Below are 20,742 nucleotides of genomic sequence, written 5' to 3'. Positions count from 1 at the left end.
TGGAGAAAAGGAATGGGTTCATTCTCTCCAGAGATGCTGCCTGTCCCGCTGAGTAACTCCAGCTTTTTGTGTCTATCCGTGGTCTGACGGATCTGTTCCTGTACTGTTCCATGTTGTATGTTTTGTTCTGTGTGTGGTCACTCTGCCTAGATTCACCACGTTCTCTGATAACAATACAATACAAATTTATTATCATTTGAGCCCCAGTGAGACTCAAACGAAATGTTGTTTCCACAGCCTGTGTTTACAGAAACACATAATTAAATTCACACAAACATCTCACAGTGAGATGCTTTTCTCTCCCCTGTTCCCGTGTGTCCAAGCCCCAGCTGAGAGTCCCACGGCCATCCGCGCTTTTCCCGGTCTGAAAGTACAAGGTTGGAACCCCCACGGGCGATGGTGAGTCCCACGGCCATGAAGCCGTGCCGGGTGATGTACTGTCCCCGGTCCGGGTTGTTCCAACCCCGTGACACCGGCTGGAGAAGTCGCGTTGCGGGAGCTCCGTCTCTCCTCCCAGACGCGAGCTCCCGATGTCACAGTCCACCGGACCTGTTTGCGTTGCTGGGGCCTCCGAGCCCCAGGAGTGTTCACCACCGCTGTGAGTCCGCAGATCCGTCCGCAGTCTCCCGAGCCCCCGGGTCGTTCAGGCTCACTCTGCTGGACAGCACCACGTTCTCTGATAACAGTGATTTACAGATTACTAAAAAAACACCAAACACTACATTTAACTAGACAAAAAATAAAAAAAAGACAGACAGGCTGTAGGGGCCGCTGCAACGGGTGAGTCGCGCCGCCAACCAACCTAACATGATTCAGATTACAAAACCATTCTCTGTGTTAAAACATCACTGCTCAGATCTCTGCAAACATCGCCCTCATCACCTCTTACTTGTGATACCTACGTAGGAAATAAGGTGTTGACCTATCCTATCATTGCTTCTCATAATCAGACAGTTTGGGCCGAATGGCCCGTTCCTCTGCTGTCTCAGAAATATCTTACCTTCCATAGAGAGAAACAGCTGCAGTTCTGAAAAAACAAGAAGCAGGAACATGACAGTGAGTGAGGCCGGCAGCAGGTTCCACGTTGTACATAAACAGGGTACAATTCACACGGTGCCCTCTGGATTGAGATACTGAGCTGGGAGGTGGGGCACAAGGACCCCACATTCACCAGAGCCAGAGGAGACGGTGATGAAGATAAACTCTACCTGCAACTGTCCACAAGGACTCTGCACACCGAGACTTCCTCCAATAACCTTCCCCATGTGCCGAGGCTTGCTTCCTCCACCCTTTAGGCAGTGAATCCCACAGCCTTCACATGGGTTGTGTGAAAGGGATTTCCCTACTTCCTTTCTGCACCATCTGCTGTGGCTCATTGAGGTTTTCTCCTCTCGCCTCAGTCTCAATTTTGAGGTTCAACAACTCGAGTCGTAACTCCAGCTGTCCCTGTGGTGCAGAGCTGAGGAAACCACCAGAGGAGCCTTCAGTTGGCCCAGTCGTAAACCTGTGGGTTTTGTCACACCGATGTGGAATACACAACAGTGCCATTTGGACTCTCACGCTAATGTTTATACTTGATCAGCCTTTTCTCAAACAACAAGACCTGGTCGTTGCTCGGAGAGAGCTTGTCTCTTCTGACTTCATGACCGGCCATTGTACTTCAAAGACACCTCCATGATTCAAGATAGACACAGAATGCTGGAGTAAATGCGGGACAGGCAGCATCTCTGGAGAGAAGGAATGGGTGACGTTTCGGGTCATAGAAACATAACAAATTAGGTGCAGGAAGAGGATATTCGGCCCTTTGAGCCAGCACTGCCATTCAATATGATCATGGCTGATCATCTAACATCTGTACACAGTTCCAGCTTTTTCCACATATCCCTTAACTCCTTTAGCCCTAATAGCTAAATCCGACTATCTTGAAAATATCCAATGAATTGGCCTCCACTGCCTTCTGTGGGAGAGAATTACACAGATTCACAACTCTCCGGGTAAATTATTTTCCTCATTTCCGTTCTAAATGTCCCACCCCTTATTCTTAAACTGTGACGCCTGGTTCTGGACACCCCCAACATCGAGAAAAAAATTCCTGCATCTAGCCTGTCCAATCTTTTAAGAATGTTATATGTTTCGATAAGATCACCTCCCATCCTACTAAATTCCAGTGAATACAAGCCCATCATTTATTCATGTGTGTATATATTTATATTATGGTATATGGACACATTGATCTGTTTTGTAGTAAATGCCTACTATGTTCTGTTGTGCTGAAGCAAAGCAAGACTTTCATTGTCCTATCAGGGACACATGACAATAAACTCACTTGAACTTGAACAGTCAACCCATTCTGTCATCATACATCAGTCCCGCCATCCCGGGAATTAATCTGGTGAACCTACGCTGCACTCTCACAATAGGAATAATGTCCTTCCTCAAATTTGGAGACCAAAACTGCACACAATACTCCAGGTGTGGTCTCACCAGGGCCCTGTACAACAACAGTAGGATCTCCTTGTTCCTAAACTCAAATCCTCTTGCAATGAAGGGCAACATGCAATTAATTTTCTTCACTGCCTGTTGTGCCTGCATGCTTACTTTCAGTGACTGATGTACAAACACATCCAGGTCTCGTTGCACCTCCCCTTTTTTATAATCTGACATGATACTGACAATAATCTGCCTTCCTCTTATTGCCACCAAAGTGAATAACCTCACATTTATCCACATTGTACTGCATCTGCCATGCCTCTGCCCACTCACTCAACCTATCCAAGTCACCCTGCACCCTTATATCATCCTCATCGCAGCTCGCACTGCCACCCAGCTTTGTGTCGTCTGTAAACTTGGAGATGTCACATTTAATTCCCTCGTCTAAATCATTTATATACATTGTAAATAACTGGGGTCCCAGCACCGAGCCTTGCGGCACCCCATTAGCCAGTGCCTGCCATTCTGAAAAGAACCCATTAATTCCTACTCTATACTTCCTGTCTGCCAACCAGTTCTCTATCCATGTCAATACCCTACCCCCAATACCATGTGCTCTAATTTTGCACTAATCTCTTGTGTTGGATCTTGTCAAAAGCTTTGTGAAAGTCCAGATACACCACATCTACTGGCTCTCCCTTATCCATTCTACTTGTTACATCCTCAAAAAATACCAGAAGATTAGTCAAGCATGATTTCCCCTTCATAAATCCATGCTGACTTTGACTGATCCAGTCACTGCTTTCCAAAAGGGTTGCTATAACATCTTTAACAATCGACTCCAGCATCTTCCCCACTACCGATGTAAGGCTAACTGGGCTATAATTCCCCATTTTCTCTCTCCCTCCTTTCTTAAAAAGTGGCTCCCCTCCAGTCCACCGGAACTGATCCAGATTTGAGCGAACATTGGAGACCCTTCTTCCAACTGCGAGTCAGGGGAGAAGGAAATGAGAGATAAGGAAGGGTGAGGTGTGAAAACGAGAGATAAAATGAGATGCAGTTCAAGGAAAATGTAGAATAGACAATAGACAATGACAATAGGTGCAGGAGTAGGCCATTCGGCCCTTCGAGCCTGCACCGCCATTCAATATGATCATAGCTGATCATCCCCAATCATTACCCCGTTCCTGCATTCTCCCCATATCCCCCGACTCCGCTATCTTGAAGACGCCTAAATAACTCTCTCTTGAAAGTATCCAGAGAACTGGCCTCCACTGCCCTCTGAGGCAGAGAATTCCACAGACTCACCACTCTCTGTGAGAAAAAGTGTTTCATCGGCTCCATTCTAAATGGCCGACACCTTATTCTTAAACTGTAGCCCTTGGTTCTGCACTCCCCCAACATCGGGAACATGTTTCCTGCCTCTAGCGTGTTCAAATCCTTAACAATCTATTATGTTTCAATGAGATACCCTCTCATCCTTCTAAACTCCAGAGTGTACAAGCCCAGCTGTTCCATTCTCTCAGCATATGACAGTCCCGCCATCCTGGGAATTAACCTGGTGAACCTACGCTGCACTACCTCAATGGCAAGATTGTCCTTCCTCAAATTAAGGGACCAAAACTGCACACAATACGCCAAGTGTGGTCTCACTAGGGCCTTGTACAACTGCAGAAAGACCTCTTTGCTCCTATACTCGACTCCTCTTGTTATATAGGCCAACATGTCATTGGCTTTCTTCACTGCCTGCTGTACCTGCATGCTTACTTTCAGGGACTGATGAACAAGGACCCCCAGACCCTGTTGTACTTCCCCTTTTCCCAACTTGACACCATTCAGATAATAATCTGCCTTCCTGTTTTTGCTACCAAAGTGGATAACCTCACATTTATCCACATTAAACTGCATCTGCCATGCATCTGCCCCCTCCCCCAACCTGTCCGTCACCCTGCATTCTCATAGCATCCTCCTCACAGTTTACACTGCCACCCAGCTTTGTGTCATCTGCAAATTTGCTAATATTACTTTGAATCCCTTCATCCAAATCATTGATGTATATTGTAAATAGCTGCGGTCCCAGCACTGAGCCTTGCGGTACCCCACTAGTCACTGCTGGCCCCAGCACCGAGCCTTGCGGTACCCCACTAGTCACTGCTGGTCGCACCGAGCCTTGCGGTACCCCACTAGTCACTGCTGGTCCCAGCACCGAGCCTTGCGGTACCCCACTAGTCACTGCTGGTCGGTACCACTAGTCACTGCTGGTCCCAGCCTTGCGGTACCCCCCTAGTCACTGCTGGTCCCAGCACCGAGCCTTGCGGTACCCCACTAGTCACTGCTGGTCCCAGCACCGAGCCTTGCGGTACCCCACTAGTCACTGCTGGTCCCAGCACCGAGCCTTGCGGTACCCCACTAGTCACTGCTGGCCCCAGCACCGAGCCTTGCGGTACCCCACTAGTCACTGCTGGTCCCAGCACCGAGCCTTGCGGTACCCCACTAGTCACTGCCTGCCATTCTGAAAGGGACCCGTTAATCCCTACTCTTTGTTTCCTGTCTACCAATTTTCTATCCATGTCAGCACTCTACCCCCAATACCATGTGCCCTAATTTTGCCCACTAATCCCCTATATGGGACATTATCAAATGCTTTCTGAAAGTCCAGGTACACTACATCCACTGGCTCTCCCTTGTCCATTTTCCTAGTTACATCCTCAAAAAATTTCCAGAAGGTTAATCAAACATGATTTCAGCTTTGTTAATCCATGCTGACTCGGACCGATCGTGTTACTGCTATCCAAATGTGCGGCTATTTCATCTTTTATAATTCACTCCAGCTTCTTCCCCACCACCGATGTCAGGCTAACGTCTATAATTCCCTGTTTTCTCTCTCCCGCCTTTCTTAAAAAGTGGGATAACATTAGCTACCCTCTAATCCACAGGAACAGATCGTGAGCCTATAGAACATAGGAAAATTGTCACCAATGCATCCACGATTTCTAGAGCCACTTCCTTAAGTAACCTGGGATGCAGACCATCAGGCCCTGGGGATTTATCAGCCTTCAATCCCATCAGTCTATCCAACACCATTTCCTGCCTAATGTGGATTTCCTTCAGTTCCTCCGTCACCCCAGATCCTCTGGCCACTAGTACATCAGATAATTGTTAACCAGGAGAATGTGACAATGAACCATACGGAGATAAGGTTTAATCAGGGGGACAGTCATCACTGGTTGGAGAACTCGGAAGGTGGGGGGGGAGGGAGGGGCCTGATGGTCTGCATCCCAGGGTACCTGGCCAATCGATCCACATCCTGCAATTTTTCACAACCATCTTCAAAATCACTGTGTATCATCAGCAAACTTGTAAATCTTGTCCTGTATGTTCTCATCTCATTGATGTAGATGACAAACAGTAACGGGCCCAGCACCGAACCCTGAGGCACACCACTAGTCACAGGCCTCCAGTTTAAGAAGCAACCTTCCACCATCACCCTCTGCTTCCTTCCATGTAGCCAATTTGTTATCCATTCTGCTATCGCTCCTTGGATCCCATGCGATCTAACATTCCAGAGCAGCCTACCATGCGGGATGTGTCAAACTATGGAGCTGTGATCAAATCTAACGTTTATGTGAATGCTAAATTGTGTACAAAATATAAACGTTTTATAAACCTTCTGAATGCAATAACACGGCACCATATCTTGGCTCTCACCTTTAATCATTTTATCTTCTTTTCTGTGCAACATTATATTGAAAGCAGCAGCTGTAACCACGAGGGCCACAAACAACCAGAAAACCAGCGGCCAAGGGTTGGTTTTAGGAAAGAACTCATCTACACAGGTGAATGAAAATAGATTAGTAACAGCAACAGGAAGGAACTGCACATGCTGGTTTAAACCAAAGACAAACACAAAATGCTGGAGTAACTCAATGGGTCAGGCAGCATCTCTAGAGGGAAGAAAGTCAGATTCAGATTTTTCATGCCTGCTACTACAGCACCGCAGACACGGGGCTGTTATTCTAAACATTTAAATCTCGTTTATACACAGTAAACTCAATGCCGATCTAATGGAGATTACACGGGTGAATTAAATCATCGGCTATGAGTGTTTATATTGATGTCGTGCCTTGTGAAAGAAGGCATACACTTTGCAAAGTGGTCAATGTGTCTGGTCATGTTAATGTGTTTGGTGTATGGACAGTTAGATATCAGTGGCAGCGCAAAGTGGAGAAGTGGCCAAAGATCTGGAAACAGATGTGATGGAGGGGGGTGGAGAGGAGACAGTGGACAGGTGTGGCCACAGATAAAATGTGTAGGAAGGAACTGCAGATGCTGGTTTATTCACAAAATGCTGGAGTATCTCAGCGGCATCTCTGAAGAAGGGTTCCAACCCGAAACGTCACCCATCCTTTTTCACCAGAGATTCTCCCTGACCCGCTGAATAATTCCAGCACTTTGTGTCTATTTGTGGTCTCAGATAGTTCTGCAGTGAGAGACCATCTGGGCTCAAACAAGAAAAGCTGCTCCATGGGAATGAGACCAGACCAGTGCAGTGCTGGTGGGTCCACGCAAACGTTAATGCCTTTAGCGCAGTGAAAGTTCGTTCAGAACTCGCTTTTGTTGAATGTTTCCCAGGTTCCCACATACCTGATATCTGGAGATGGGCCTCTTGTGTTTTCCCCAGTATTTTACTCCGTATGTAACAGGAATACCTGTTCACAGAATCACTTGTGACATCAATGTGACTGTGGACAGTGAACATCCCGCTGGGGTCCTCAGTAAACAATGTGTCAGACCGTTCTGTTACATCTTGTCCACTCCCATCCAGCCACCGTATCTCCGGCTTGGGAAACCATCCATCCGACTTACACACCACACGTACTCCTTGTGTGGTGCTTTCCTCCAAGCGGATCCAGGGCCGGAGACCAAATCCTACAATCAGGATGTAATCGGTAAACATGATTGTTACACATGTATCTCGCCACGAAAGGGCTTTCCGTCCGTGTGCTGGGTCAGTGAGCAGCAGATGATGCCGGGGCCTGAAGAGCTACAGAAACAGCAACGGTGGGAACACCAACGGATGGGTCACCGGGTACCCCCACGTTACTGCCCATCACCTCGTTGTCACCTTCCCCTTCAGCTAACAATCATCCGTTCTACATTCTCCTTGAACCGCGTCCCCTTTGATTTCTCTTTTTCACACCTTACCCTTCCATATCTCTACACTCCCTCTCCCATGATTCCCAGACTGAAGAAGGGTCTCGAGCCGAAACGTCACCCATTCCTTCTCTCTACACAAGCTGCCTGTCCCGCTGAGTTACTCCAGCATTTTGTGTCTACATTCGGTGTAAACCTGCATCTGCAGTTCCTTCCTACACACAACCTCACCGTTGCCATTCCGTTCCGGGCACTGTCACTCACAGCCTGTGCCGAGGCAGCGATCTACATTGTCAATAACCCTTGAACTTCCCAGTAAAATGCCAGTGTGAGGGGCTGCTTACTGATATTCCTGGTGTAAACCTTGATGTAAACCAGAGGGACTCACCTTCAACCTGCAGCCGCAGCGCCTCCTGCTGACGGGACGTGGGGGTGCTGATGGAACACGTGTACATTCCAGCATCTGATACTTTGACCCTCTTCAGTTTAAGCGAGGCATTTCCATGGGGAAACTCTTCCCGAAAGAGTTCCGTCCTCCCTCGATAAGCCTCGTCCTGCACCTCAGCTCCGTCCTGGCCGCTGGTGTATAAATGTACCGGTGATCCCGGGCTCGATGTAAACCATCGGACCTCCAGAGCGTCCAGTGATGTATCCGGTACCTTCTGACATTCCAATAGGGCATCTTCACCCACCATGGCCACCACCGGATAGTCCGGCACAATCACATAGAACTCCTCTAGAAAATACAATGGTTAAACTTCAGAATATTTGTAGAATCTTTCGTTCTGGCGATTTCAAGAAAGTAAATGTGATTATTTTGTTATAGTTTGGAACTCTTCCAAATATCATTGGTCTGGACATATTGCTCATATGAAAGAATCAATACATAATGAAAGCTGCTGTCATATATTTTCAACCTGAAACGTCAACTATTCCTCTGCCTGACCCAGTGAGTTGTTCCAGCATTTTGTGTCTGCCTTCGGTATAAACTCGCCTCTGCAGTTCAATAGCCATATATTCTTGTGTACTTTCCTTTCCCACCAATTAAACAGGTCAGGGGTACACAGAATACACTGCCTTCACTCTCCCACACACCAAGGAATCAAGCAGGTTGAAAAATGTCCTTTAAAGAACAAATCTGCTGCCCTTCCCCAGTCTGTGAGTGCGTGTATTCCCCAGACACGCAGCAATGTTGTACACTTTGATCCATAATCCCCCCCCGTCAACTTGGTTCAGAGGCAAATGGAGATGGGCATTAAATGCTGGCATTGCCAGTAATGCCCATGTCTTGTAAATTAATGCCATTTCAGAGTGGAAATTGTTTAAACACAGATTCATATTTAAACACAATTGTGATTCGAATGCAGCCACAAACACTGAACAAGAAATGTTTCTGGATTCACTTCAAATCATTCATGACTTTGTAAACCCAATGAAAGCCTGACTTCTCCTCCACTTGAGAGTCACTTCAGTAGCAGAGCTCACAATATGAGCTGACACTTCAGTGACCGTTGCAGGTGGGGTCTGGTTCAATATACTCTGAATCCAACATTTGTGGTGGAATGGAACAGCTCAGAACATTATTTAATGAGCAAGGAGTTCTCCCAGGGTCCCGGCCAACATTCCCCCACCAAGATACAGACTCTCTACACATGACTGAGTACACATGGCAGACAGGTTTGCATGGACAGTTGGATTCTCTTTCCTTGAAGTCAATTTGAATCTGTTAACTGAAGATTCACGCAGGATATTGAGAACTGGGTAACCCAGATAAGAACTGATCATCAGTGTGATGTGAGGTTTAAATATTTAGGAGATAAATGGTGAATTGGGAGGCATGCGGTCTCTTCCCAGCTTTAAGTGCTGGAACTGTGGTGATAATGAGAGGAAAGAATCCTGTGGATGGTGGAAATCGGAAACGGGAAATGCCAGCTAGTGTGTGAATGGCAAGTACAGGCCTGATGTGTCCACACTCTGCAGTAACACACGCCACATGGAGCTGTGGAGTAGAGGCTGCTGAATGCCATGGAAACAGACAGTATAATAATGCAAATAGATCCTTCATGGAGAGAGCAGATTGGGAGAGGTAGGGAAATGGTTGGTGCGACTGTTCAATTGGAAATGGCCAGCATATAATTAGAGTCATAGAGTCGTAGAGTGATACTGTGTGGAAACAGGTCATTCATCCCAACTTGCCCACACTTGCCAACATGTCCCAGCTACACTAGTCTCACCTGCCCGCCTTTGGTCAATATCCCTCCAAACCTGTCCAATCCATGTACCACACCTGTCCTATCCATGTAACACACCTGTCCTACCACACACCTATCCTATCCATGTAACACACCTGTCCTATCCATGTAACACACCTGTCCTATCCATGTAACACACCTGTCCTATCCATGTACCACACCTGTCCTATCCATGTAACACACCTGTCCTACCCATGTAACACACCTGTCCTATCCATGTAACACACCTGTCCTATCCATGTAACACACCTGTCCAATCCATGTACCACACCTGTCGCATCCATGTAACACACCTGTCCTATCCATGTAACACACCTGTCCTATCAATGTAACACACCTGTCCTATATGTAACACACACCTGTCCTATCCATGTAACACACCTGTCCTATCCATGTAACACACCTGTCCTATCCATGTAACACACCTGCCCTCCATGTAACACACCTGTCCTATCCATGTAACACACCTGCTCTGTATGCTCTATGTATGTAACACACCTGGCCTATCCATATACCACACCTGACCTATCCAGGTAAGAATATAGAAATGGAAGAGTATTTGCCAACCTGAGCACATCCCAACAGGCGTCAGTAGACATTTGGTGCCAAGGGAAGTGTCATCACGGTTGTGATGCAGGAAGCCAAATGTACAAGCTCACACAGGCAGCAACGTGATATCGACAAGATATTTGCTTTCAGTGACACTGCTGAAGGACAAACAATATTCAGGCAGCCGAACACGTTCCTCTTCAGGGGACATGCTCTTCTGGTCAACAGTTTCATCACAACTAAAGACAGTAGCTAAAACAGAGCAGCATCATCAGCCTAAAGCTGTGCTCATGGCTCAGCAAGGGCTTTGAATCCACCATGTCCGACTTGACCCATGCGGCTGCTGACTGTTCCGTTTCCGCCCAGTCTCAACTCATGCAAGACTAGACCGAGTGTGCAAACTACTGAACAAGGCACGATTGACTGTTGCAGTGACTATTCCACAGCTTACCCATCATTGCTGTCTGGAGAAGTAGGATCAGTACAATCCTGTGTCTTCCCTTCATCTTGGGATGAAATCACGGCACAGTTTGACTTGAAGGGAGAAAGCTGATTAACATTGAATAAAAGGAGCATCACTAGAGTATTGACATGAATATTATTCATAGTAAGGATTTAATTTGCTGTTATTTTAACTGGTACATCCATTCACAATAAATCAGTTATCGAGATTAGCAAAAACATACACAAACTGAAATATCACTCACCAAAATTGCACTGCTTAATTCCAGGACTGACATTTTACCTGGGATTTGTTCCATGTGCATTGGTAGCATTATTAGCTTTGGTAGGAGTTTGCAAAGATATTTTACCTAAATGGACTTTACAATTTGTTTCAGCAAAGGCAGATCATTGAGCCAATTTTCACCGTTCCTGCCAGGAAACAGCCGGGGAGGAGAGACAAGGGGGGGGGGGGGGGGGGGGTGTATGAGAAAAAGCTGGGGAGGGGGGGGGGGGGGGGAGGGAGGGGGGGGGGAGGGGGAGGGGGGGGAGGAGGGGGAGGGGGGGGGGGTGGGGGGGGGGGAGGGGGGTGGGGGGGGAGGGAGAGGGGGGAGGTGGGGGGGGGGGGGGGAGGGGGGGGGGGGGGGAGAGGGAGAGCTGGGGGGGGGGGGGGGGGGGGGGGAGCTGGGGGGGGGGGGGAGGGGGGAGAGAGCTGGGGGGGGGGAGAGAGAGCTGGGGGGGGGAGGTGAGGAGGGAGGGGGGGGAGAGGGAGAGGGGTGGGTGGGGGGGGTGAAGAGAGCTGGGGGGGTGAGAGAGAGCTGGGGGGGGGAGTGAGGGCGAGAGAGCTGGGGGGGGGGAGGAGAGAGCTGGGGGGGGGTGAGGAGAGAGCTGGGGGGGGGGGTGAGGAGAGATCTCGGACAGTGGAAGATAGACACAAAATGCTGGAGTAACTCAGCGGGACAGGTAGCATCTATGGAGAGATGGAATAGGTGACGTTTATGGTCGAGACCTTTCTTCAGACTGATGTCGAGGGAGGGGATGGGACACAGATAGAATGTAGGCGGGAACAGTAGGACTAGTAGGGGAACTTTCTAACACAAGATTATGTAATATCTCTCATACACAAGATCTGTACGTGGACTGAAGTGGTTGTTGCAATCATGAACGTTGCTCCCACAGTGTCCGGGGAATACTTTCCACAGCGAATGGGGGCATTTTACATTGTTTGACACTGTGATGTTATAGGGCATAAAGAATATTCCTGGAGAGTTTCCAAATATCATTAATATGAAAATAAAATAATTCAGTTACTTCCATACACCACGTGCCCAATGGAGAGACTTTAGATTGTACTTTCGAGATACAGCATGGAAACGGCCCCTTCAGCCCACCATGTCCGCGACGACCAGAGATCACCGTGTACACCAGCACGACCCTGCAGACTAGGGAGAATTTACACATTTTCATGATGCCAATTATCTACAAACCTGCACGTCTTTGGATTGTGGGAAAATACCGGAGCACTCGGAGAAACCACACGCGGTCGCGGGGAGAACGTACAAACTTCGTACAAACAACACCCGTAGTCAGGATCGAACCCGGGTCTCTGTGAGGCAGCAACTGGGGTGGGAGATTGCAATCTTCACGTGGTCCGCCCTGTTTCGACCAATGCAATGACTCCGGCGTGCACAATCAAATAAGATCAAATAGAACTAGTTGTCCTACAACTTTAATGCCCCTGTCCCACTTAGGAGATCTGAACGGAAACCTCTGGAGACTTTGCGCCCCACTCAAGGTTTCCGTGCGGTTCCCGGAGGTTGCAGTTGGTTGCCGGAGGTTGCAGGTAGTGGAAGCAGGTAGGGTGACTGACAAAACCCCCCGGGAACCGCACGGAAACCTTGGGTGGGGCGCAAAGTCTCCAGAGGTTTCCGTTCAGGTTTCCTAAGTGGGACAGGGACATTAGGCTGTGCATGCCATTCGCAAGAAGAAGAAGGCAGCAGCTTTGCCGTTGCGCCACCGTGCCGCCCAGTTCACTGCGCTTGTCCTTATCAGTACCAGGGAGTGGCGGGGAACGGATATTTTAGACTGTGAACTCTCAGTCAAACACAACAACCCGCTGTATTCCATTTTCCACTTCTTTGCCCACTCTCCCAACCTGTCCACGTCATTCTGCAGCCTCCATGCTTCCTCTACACAACAGCCCCCTCCACCTCTTTTCATCCCGTCTGCAAATTTGTCCACAAAGTCACCAATTCTCCCATCCAGACCATTAACACATGAAGCCCCTACACCAACCCCCGTGGAACACCACTATTCACCAGCAGCCAACCAGAAATGTCCCCCCTTTATTCTCACTCGTTGAATCTGCCCGTCAACCAATCTACTATCCATGCTGGAACCTTGCTTCAAATACTAGGAGCTCCAATCCTGTTTAGCAGCCTCGCGTGTGGCACATTATCAAAATCCTTCTGATAATCCAAGTAAATAACATCCACTGACTTCTTTGTCGACTCTCCTGTTTTGGTGATTCTTTAACGACACACCATGAGACAGTTTAATGGCATTAATACAGAGTTGCACATAACTTCAGATGGTTCTAATGTCCACATTGGTCAGTATGGCCACAGTTATAGGAAACAAGTTAAAAGTATAGAAATGTCCCTACCTTATTCCCAACTTTGGTTGTTCATCGTCTCACTGCCTCCCCACAGTCCTGTGATTGTTAATGACAGTAAAAGCCCTTTGGACTCCTTTGGATTCCTTTATGATTTCAGCCTGAATCTTTATCAGTTCTCTTTAATAAAAGGAACAAGCCAGACTTTGGACCATCACTGCCCAGAAAAGGTGCGACGTGTTGTTTTTGCTGTTGAGAGGTTGCATATTTGCGAAGAGTATTAGTGTGGAACATTTATCTGGTTTCAAACTCAAAGGAAGGCGTGTTTCATGGGAGCAGATGTCAGGTTAGAGCAGCCAGTGAAAGGAGTCACGTTGACCAGAAACTCAGGACGGTACTGAACCAGTTCCCCAACGCAGGCTGTCTCAAACAGCAATCCATCCGGTACCTCACCCACAAACCTTTTCTGTAACAGGCGAATCGTTTTTTATATTATATTACTGTGACAATATATTTACGTTGGGGAAATCCTTTAAAACCGAGATGAGAAGAACTTTTTTCACACAGAGAGTGGTGAATCTCTGGAACTCTCTGCCACAGAGGGTAGTTGAGGCCAGTTCATTGGCTATATTTAAGAGGGAGTTAGATGTGGCCCTTGTGGCTAAGGGGATCAGGGGGTATGGAGAGAAGGCAGGTACGGGATACTGAGTTGGATGATCAGCCATGATCATATTGAATGGCGGTGCAGGCTCGAAGGGCCGAATGGCCTACTCCTGCACCTAATTTCTATGTTTCTATGTTTCTATTTGTATACATGCTTCTAATAAAAATATATTAAACATAGAATGCATAGAGTTAGTTCATGGACTTAATTTCAGTGCGGTAGTGCTACCCATTTAAACATTATCTCGATGTTCAGTTTCCAGGTGAAACCAAGGAAGGGATTCTTTCAACGATGAAGGGAGCAGGCTGCATCTTTGTGCTGTTGCTTGTTCATGCGGTGACCATGGGTAGGTAATGGCACCATCTACGCGACCATCACATACACCTTCCCGTGAATATTGTGCTACTTCACTGCCTCAGTCGATGTGTGGGATGAGTTCCGATTGTCAGTAGAGTCGCTGTTAACAAAGTCCTGGGTCAGATGGTCGTGGGTTCAAATCCCCCATTTGGAGCATTCGAGCGAGAGAGATTGTGACTTTATTCTAATATGATTTTTGGAAGAATTGGCAACTGTAAAATGGAAATGTACCTGCTTTTGCTTAACTACCACTCTACCCTCGAAAAGTTACACAAGTCGCCAACGTAAAAAGCTGAAGTTCCAGAGGAGTTCTCTGTGATTGTGCCGGACCATCCGGTGGTGGCCATGGTGGGTGAAGATGCCCTATTGGAATGTCAGAAGGTACCAGATACATCACTGGACGCTCTGGAGGTCCGATGGTTTACATCGAGCCCGGGATCACCGGTACATTTATACACCAGCGGCCAGGACGGAGCTGAGGTGCAGGACGAGGCTTATCGAGGGAGGATGGAACACTTTCGGGAAGAGTTTCCCCATGGAAATGCCTCGCTTAAACTGAAGAGGGTCAAAGTATCAGATGCTGGAATGTACAGATCCACAGACGATGCGGTCTCCCAGGTCTTGCACACCGCTCTCTCCCATCTGGACAGCCAGAAAGGGGGTTACATGAGGATGCTGTTCATAGGCTACAGTTCAGCCTTCAACACGATAGTCCCCACCAGACTGGCCGGGAAGCTAATGGAATTGGGGCTCAACACCTCCCTGTGTGCCTGGGTCCTGGACTTTCTCACCGCCAGGCCCCAGGTAGTCAAGATGGGAGGGAATACATCAAAGTCCCTCACCCTGAGCACAGGATCGCCCCAGGGTTGCGTCCTCAGCCTCCTATTGTACTCCCTGTACACACATGACTGTGTGTCTAGGTTCAGCTCCAACTCAATAATTAAGTTTGCTGATGACACTATGGTGGTGGGCCTGATCTCAGACAACGACGAGAAGGCCTACCGGGAGGAGGTGGCTGGTCTGGCACTCTGGTGCCAAGATAACAGCCTCCTCTTGAACATCAAAAAAACGAAGGAGCTGATCATGGACTTTAGGAGGGCACATCATCCGAGGACGTACACTCCATTGAGGATAAATGGGGATCCTGCGGATAAGGTGAACATACCGCTGGGGTGCAAACTGCCCAAGCGAAATATGAGGTGCTGCTCCTCCAATTTATGGCGGGCCTCACTCTGGCCATGGAGGAGGCCCAGGACACAAAGGTCAGGGATTGGGAATGGGAGGGGGAGTTGAAGTGCTGAGCCACCAGGACATCAGGTTTCGTTATTGCGAACCGAGTGGAGGTATTGGGCAAAGCGATCGCCAAGCCTACACTTGGTCTCACCGATGTAGAGCAGCTGACATCTATAGCAGAGGGTGCAACAGATGAGGTTGGGGAAGTTGCAGGTGAACCTCTGTCTCACCTGGAAAGACTGCTTGGGTCCTTGAATGGAGTCAAGTGGGGAGGTAAAGTGATAAGTGTAGCATTTCCTGCGGTTGCAAGGGAAAGTGCCAGGAGAGGCGGTGGTTCGGGTGGGAAGGGACGAATTGACCAGGGAGTTCGGGAGGGAGCGGTCTCTGCGAAAAGCAGACAGGGGAGGAGATGGGAAGATGTGGCCAGTGGTGGGATCCTGTTGGAGGTGGCGAAAATGTCGGAGAATTATTTGTCCTCACCTTCCACCCTACCATCCGTCACATACAACAAATAATCCTCCGACAATTATTTGTAGCCTTTTCTTAAGAATGGGATAGATGTTTAGATCTAGTAATTTAATTTAGATGAATTTAATTGATTTGATGACTGATGAATATGAATTTTTTGTTGGGTATTTACTATTCGTTTTAATGTTACAATAATATTAAAGTTCTGATCTTGAGAATATTACATTTTTCAATTTTCAAGACAGTCTGGGCGTTTATTACTATTTCCGTCACAACGGGTAATTTTGTAATTAGCTTTTAGTGGTCTGAGAAACGACTACTGGAGTTTTCAACAGATCTTTATACAAAAGTTCGATATCCAGTATACAGGTTCTCCAGACACATCTGCCCACAACGGTGGTCAGCGCTGAACTAACGCGCGCAAGTGAAAAACCGCACAAAACAAGCAGCCCCTCCCGAATCATGCTACTTAATTAGGTAATTAACTAATTATATACTTTAATTTCAGGCCATCCAAGTAAGGATGCTTGTTTCCAGAATGCTTCAATCTATAATAACTGAACATTTCACAGTTCTGTTAATTTTTAATAAAGTTATGGGCTTTTGACTGTCCTCGATCACAGCTTTTGTGTTAAGTGAATGGAAAAGCAATAGGGGACAAGATGCTAATTTCCCAGTATGCAAATGGCCATAACTGTTTTAATACTTAAAATATGAAAGTGAATTAGGTGTCAAATTAAAGTCCTTTTTCAACTTTATATGATGGAATAAATGACAGGCTTGGTTTGTTTAATCTTAAAATGTTGTAACATTCCTAATCTTTTTTTAATATTTTTTTAATCAAAAATATTTATTCAAATATGAAAATAGTATTTCCAATACAGTAAAACAAAACACCACCATAATACAAGACAAACAAATATGCTAAGCAGCTACTAAACAAGTATATTACAATCCTTGTCCAGGATACATTCAACCCCCACTCGGTGCCCAGCGGTCGCGGAAACTCCCTCAGGGTGAACATTCCTAATCTTTGGTAGGAATGAGGACCAAGACTGTCAGACACTTACCGGTATCCGCTGCTGCCGGTTGCATCGTTGTGTTGTCGGTGGAATGAATGGTGGAGCCGCAGATACCCGGCTGATGGAAGCGTCGCTATGTTGCTGCTTGTCTTGTCACAGCTCGTCCTCTCCCTCGGCGACTTGCAGGGGGGCCGGTGAAGGGGGTCGCTGCCGAACGCCTGGTCAAAGACAAGACGAGGCCGGTCACCGTCCATCAGCGACAACATTTCGTTCATCAGTTCACACCGAGGCCGTCCATGTGCAGGATCCTGGAGGCCCTCGTACTTGTCTTCGGCCGGCGCTTGTTAGAGGTAAGGAGAGGTTCCTTGATCCATGTAGAAATACCTGGTTAAACCGGCGGCAATGTAACTGTGTCCGACCTGAAACTGGGCCTGGATTTGCAGGATCCATGCTTGAGGCCTTGACGTTTTGCTGGGCCGGGTTGGCGTCGAGGTCATCGGCTGCGTCCATAACAGCGGGTCCGTAAACGTTAGGGCCGACGGGGTGACCAATGTAGCGGGACAGGCAGCATGTGTTGGAGAGAAGGAATAGGTTGTAGCGAGACCACACGGGTAGAGTCAAATAGTTTTATTGTAAAAACAACATTGAAACTGCACGGGTATCTGGTCGAGGGAAAACCGTTTCTGAGCTCTTGTTAACGCGAAGAACATCAGCTGGTCAACCGTCAACTGTCAACTGTCAACTGTCAACCTTCAAACACCAACCGCCAACCGTCAACTGTCAATCACCAACCGTCAACTGTCAACTGTCAACCGTCAAACACCAACCGCCAACTGCCAACCGTCAATCACCAACTGCCAAAAGCCCGCGCGCCAACCCTGTCACGTGACAGACCCGGCCTCTGACGACGGTTTTCTAATACACAGGTTACACAAAAGTGCTGGAGAAACTCAGCGGGTGCAGCAACATCTATGGAGCGAAGGAAAAAGGCAACGTTTCGGGCCGAAACCCTTCTTCAGACACTAATTTCTCTAATACACAGTTTAGCCAATAGGTCCCGCTACAGAGTGACGTTTCGGGTCGAGATCCTTTTTCAGACTGAGAATCACGGCAGATGGAGTCCAGAGAAATGGACACGGGCCGCGGAACCGGGGGCTGCAGCTGCTGTGCTCTGAACAACCTGGTCGTGGGTGTTGGAGAGCCGAGGATGAGGGAGGGAGGGATGGATGGAAGCAGAAGCAGCGGAGGGGGGCAGATGCGGACGGGGAGCCGGGGCTGGCGAGTGTTTGCCGGGCTGGCGAGTCGCTCGCTGCAGCTCCGGCCATGGAGCAGTCTCAGTGCAAGAGTCCCGGGCCGTCTGAGGCATTGTGCCGCTGCCGTGAGAGTCTCTGCGCCCAATTCACCCTGGTGACCGGCATAGACCAGGCTGCGGCTCGGTTCATCCTGGAGGACAACCAGTGGCTGCTGGAAGTAGGTACCAAACACTGGGTAGAAGCGGTGGAATATAGTGGCCTTCAAATGGGGATGGATGGAGAAGGCATCCTGCTTGTCTGCAGGATTTTCACACTGTAACTGCAGGAAAAGTGTTCCCGATGTTGGGGGAGTTCAGAGATGAGGACAAACTTTCTTCACCCAGAGAGTTGTGAATCTGTGGAATTCTCTGCCACAGAAGGCAGTGGAGGCCAATTCACTGGATGTTTTCCAGAGAGAGTTACATTTAGCTGTTGCAGCTAGCAAAATCAGGGGATATGGGGAATAAACAGGAAAGGGGTACTGATTTTAGATGAATAGCCATGATCATATTGAATGGCAGTGCTGGCTCGATAGGGCGTAAGGCCTATTCCTGCACCTATTTTCTATATTTCTATTCTTGAGTATATATGGCAATAAAACTCGACCACTTGATTTTGAAGCATTGGGGGGAGGTTGTAGGACGGGGGAGCCCCCCCTCCCACGGTTGGGACTTTATGAAATTTGATGTATTAAAATCATGTTTTAGTGCATTGTAAAGTATGATTTCAATGGTTTTTGTTTGAAGTATTTTTAAGATAATGCAGAGCCCTCATGAGAGATAGGAGCAGGTGATTATTATTTTTGTTATTGCTCGTCCTCCAAAAACTGGGGAATAATAATACAGGCCATTCCCCACCTCAAAAAGTGGGTGGGATATATTCCCCATCTCCCCCCCCCCCCACCCCACCCCCAGATCGACGCCAGTGCCTTCCACGGTACAGACAATTTGACTTTTAATTGTGTTATAATTTCAAGTGCTTTTTTTTTTGTTTGTAGTTGTAAAAAGGGAGAAGAAATAATCATAACATTTCCTGACTTTGCAAAGTTATACAAATTATGTGTTGCACGGGGGGTGGGATCAGAGTATTTTGAAAGTATGCATTCTCATTTTGACGTATATTTCATTTTGATTTGAATTGAGAATCATCAAACCATGACATTAACAAAGGGGTATATGTTTGTGGAAACGTTACTTTTTTAAAAGTAACACGTTCGAGAAATCTAAAATGCATTAGATATATCAATTCCAATTGTTCTGGACTTCCCCAACATCGGGAACAATCTTCTTGCATCTAGCTTGTCCAACCCCCTAAGAATTTTGTAAGTTTCTATAAGATCCCCCCTCAATCTTATAAATTCTAGCGAGAACAAGCCAAGTCTATCCAGTCTTTCTTCATATGAAAGTCCTGCCATCCCAGCAATCAGTCTGGTGAACCTTATCTGTACTCACTCTATGGCAATAATGTCTTTCCCCCAGATTAGGAGACCAAAAACTGTATGCAATACTCCAGGTGTGGTCTCACCAAGGCCCTGTACAACTGCAGTAGAACCTCCCTGCTCCTATACTCAAATCCTTTTGCTATGAATGCTAACTTACCATTTGCTTTCTTCACTGCCTGCTGCACCTGCATGCCTACTTTCAATGACTGATGTACCATGACACCCAGGTCTCATTGCATCTCCCCCCTTCCTAATCGGCCACCATTCAGATAATAGTCTGCTTTCCTGTTTTTGCCACCAAAGTGGATAACCTCACATTTATCCACATTATACTGCATCTGCCATGCATTTGCCCACTCACCCAACCTATCCAAGTCACATTGCAGTCTCCTAGCATCCTCCTCACAGCTAACACTGCCCCCCAGCTTCGTGTCATCCGCAAACTTGGAGATGTTGCATTCAATTCCCTCACCCAAATCATTAATATATATTGTAAATAGCTGGAGTCCCAGCACTGAGCCTTGTGGTACCCCACTAGTCACTGCCTGCCATTCTGAAAAGGACCCGTTTACTCCTACTCTTTGCTTCCTGTCTGCCAGCCAGTTCTCTACCCACATCAATACTGAACCCCCAATGCCGTGTGCTGTAAGTTTGTATACTAATCTCTTATGTGGGACCTTGTCGAAAGCCTTCTGGAAGTCCAGATACACCACATCCACTGGTTCTCCCCTATCCACGCTACTAGTTACATCCTCGAAAAATTCAAGATTCGTCAGACATGATTTACCTTTCGTATATCCATGCTGACTTTGTCTAATGATTTCA

At 47.5% G+C, this 20,742-nt stretch overlaps 1 protein-coding gene and 1 long non-coding RNA gene across 2 annotated transcripts in view; both read right to left on the bottom strand.

Annotated features, from left to right (window-relative positions):
• The window catches only part of LOC129694139 (butyrophilin subfamily 1 member A1-like), an 83,947-nt gene extending 72,955 nt beyond the window's left edge, over positions 1–10,992 (bottom strand). Inside the window, exons 1-5 of the mRNA XM_055630859.1 lie at positions 10,837–10,992; positions 7,973–8,320; positions 7,075–7,359; positions 6,139–6,258; positions 1,001–1,027 (exon numbers count right to left, since the gene is read on the bottom strand). Of these exons, the coding sequence (XP_055486834.1) occupies positions 1,001–1,027; positions 6,139–6,258; positions 7,075–7,359; positions 7,973–8,320; positions 10,837–10,891 (835 nt within the window). The 5' untranslated portion in view covers positions 10,892–10,992. The remainder of the gene's footprint in view (positions 1–1,000; positions 1,028–6,138; positions 6,259–7,074; positions 7,360–7,972; positions 8,321–10,836) is intronic.
• Positions 10,993–11,727: 735 nt separating this feature from the next.
• On the bottom strand, positions 11,728–17,883 carry LOC129694142 (uncharacterized). Its single transcript, XR_008722961.1, has 3 exons — positions 17,233–17,883; positions 13,492–13,689; positions 11,728–12,268 (listed from the first exon to the last, which is right to left on the bottom strand). It is a non-coding gene; the product is annotated as an uncharacterized LOC129694142 (long non-coding RNA).
• Between the last annotated feature and the right edge of the window lie 2,859 nt (positions 17,884–20,742).

This window comes from Leucoraja erinacea, unplaced genomic scaffold, assembly GCF_028641065.1.
Source record: "Leucoraja erinacea ecotype New England unplaced genomic scaffold, Leri_hhj_1 Leri_554S, whole genome shotgun sequence".
Taxonomy (NCBI): Eukaryota; Metazoa; Chordata; class Chondrichthyes; order Rajiformes; family Rajidae; genus Leucoraja; species Leucoraja erinaceus.
The sequence above is the reverse complement of the archived record's forward strand: the minus strand, read 5'-3'. Positions and strand labels throughout refer to the sequence as shown.